At 57.9% G+C, this 2,017-nt stretch overlaps 1 protein-coding gene across 1 annotated transcript in view; it reads right to left on the minus strand.

Annotated features, from left to right (window-relative positions):
- ABCC3 (ATP binding cassette subfamily C member 3) overlaps window positions 1-2,017 on the minus strand; it is a 66,333-nt gene that overhangs the window by 36,196 nt on the left and 28,120 nt on the right. Inside the window, 2 exon segments of the mRNA XM_006153617.3 lie at window positions 587-748; window positions 840-1,017. Of these exon segments, the coding sequence (XP_006153679.1) occupies window positions 587-748; window positions 840-1,017 (340 nt within the window).

Here is a 2,017-nt window from a genome sequence, read left to right on the forward strand (position 1 = left end):
GTGGGCGGGGGCAGGAAGCCGAAGACAGTAACAGCCCAACAGTGAGCAAAGCCAGTATGACCATGCCATTTGCAGAAGCAGCCAGCCTGCGGATAATGACAACAGAGACGGTGTCCTGACCCACAGGACAGCAAGTGCAGACGGATTGCAGACGCTAGCATCCTGTCCCTCCTTCCCTCCGTCCCCCAGCCCCTCGGGAAGCTCCCATGCCCAGTAATAGCCCCTCTGCCGACTCAGAGCCACCACTCTTTTTATTTTTATTTTTTGAGAGGTTTTTGCTATAGGGCGCGTGCGCTCGCCAGACAGACAGAGAGAGACATAGAGACAGAAAGCGAGAAATCACCCCCCAGGGGGGATGGTCACGCCGCAATCCCTTCTCCTCCATTCTCCTCTCGGGATCTTGGGCACGCACGCACACGCGCCCGGCGTGAGTTTTAAGCCACCGGGTCCGGGACGCAAACCGTGGTCGACTACGTGGGAGTCCAGCGACATAGCCATTACGCTAACTGTGGGTTCCCAGAACCACCACTCTTGTCCCTTTGTAGGAAGGTCAGGAAGGGAGTGAAGGTCGGCATTTGAGAGTTACCTGCCAAAGGAAGTAGATCGCCAGGATGATATTCAGGGGTGCTGACCACAGCAGGTTGATGAAGGGGACAAGGTCCATGAAGCGCTGGGCATCCACGGACATGAGGTTGACGATTTCTCCCACGGTGGACTGACGTTTGACAGAACTGGTGATGACCAGAGCCTGTAGGTGGACAGTAGGGACGGGCCCGGCCCTGAGCCTCCCCGAGCTGTCCGGGGCCGGCCCTGAGCTCCTGTGTCCCGCATCGGCTAACCTTCCTGTAGATGACGCCCATGATCCCTGTGCGGAGCCGCAGTCCCGTCACAAAGATGAGGTGCCAGTACTGCTGTGAGATGAGCGTCTGCATCATGGAGCTCGCCAACATCAGCCCAGCCACCAGGAAGCCCCACCAGGCAGGGGCCTCGAGGTTTGAGATAAACCTGATCAGCACGCTGGCAGAGGAGGGGGAGGAGTGAGTGGGAAGTGCCCCCCAGGCTGAGCCCCACCTCTGAAACCTCTCCGGGATGCTGCTGGCTCTCCACCCCCCACCCGGCAGGCCGGGATCAGGCCAGAGCTGCCTCCAGACATGCCTCCATACTTGTTCCCCTGCTTTCACCTCCTTCCCTATGCCCATGTACCCCATACTTCCTTAGCACTGTTCACTGCCAGCTGCGTGGACCTGCCCTCCTTACCTCCTTGAACCACACGGCAGAAAGAAACGCCCCTGTCCACTCGTTAGTCTTTCCTGCCCCTTCTCCTGGGCACTGAGGGCTCAAGTCTGCTACAGGGCCGTCAGACTCTGGCCCCTCAAATCCATCCTTCCGACAGCAGCAGCCCCCTGGGGCTGCCCAGGGACCTTCTCCAGGACCCTAGTCTCCTCTGCCCCCACGGCCTCATTCACCTCTCTTACGTTCTGGCACATCCCCCCACCTCCATCTGGTCACCTGTCATCCCGCTTACCTGGCCATTGGGAACCCTCTACTAGCCACAGATACCCTCCAAATACCTGCCCCCCTCCTTCCTCCAGCCTCAGAAGAGCAGGCTTGCCTCTGACTTGCCAGGCCGGACCCTGCCCCTGAGCCCTGGTCCCAGCTGCTGCCTCATAGCACATACCATAACTGCCCCCTTCCTCCTGATACTCGGTGTCATCACCTCCACTGGGCAGCTCTGTGCCTTCACCTGTGGATGTGACTGAGACTTCATATTGGAACAAACCTCCCCTTGACCCTATGGAGGCTCCCAGCCACACTCATACAGGACCTCCCCTTCCGTTGTGGCTTGGTATATCCCTCCCAAAAAGACAGGTTTGTGTCCTACCTAACCCCTAGTACCTGTGGATATGACCTCACGTGCAAATAGGGTCTTTGCAATTGTAATCAAGTTAAGATGAGGTTGTATTGCAGTAGGGTGGTCCCCAATCTGGTGACAAGTATCTTCATAAGAGAAAGGAGA

Source organism: Tupaia chinensis, unplaced genomic scaffold, assembly GCF_000334495.1.
Source record: "Tupaia chinensis unplaced genomic scaffold, TupChi_1.0 Scaffold000383_1, whole genome shotgun sequence".
Classification (NCBI taxonomy): domain Eukaryota; kingdom Metazoa; phylum Chordata; class Mammalia; order Scandentia; family Tupaiidae; genus Tupaia; species Tupaia belangeri.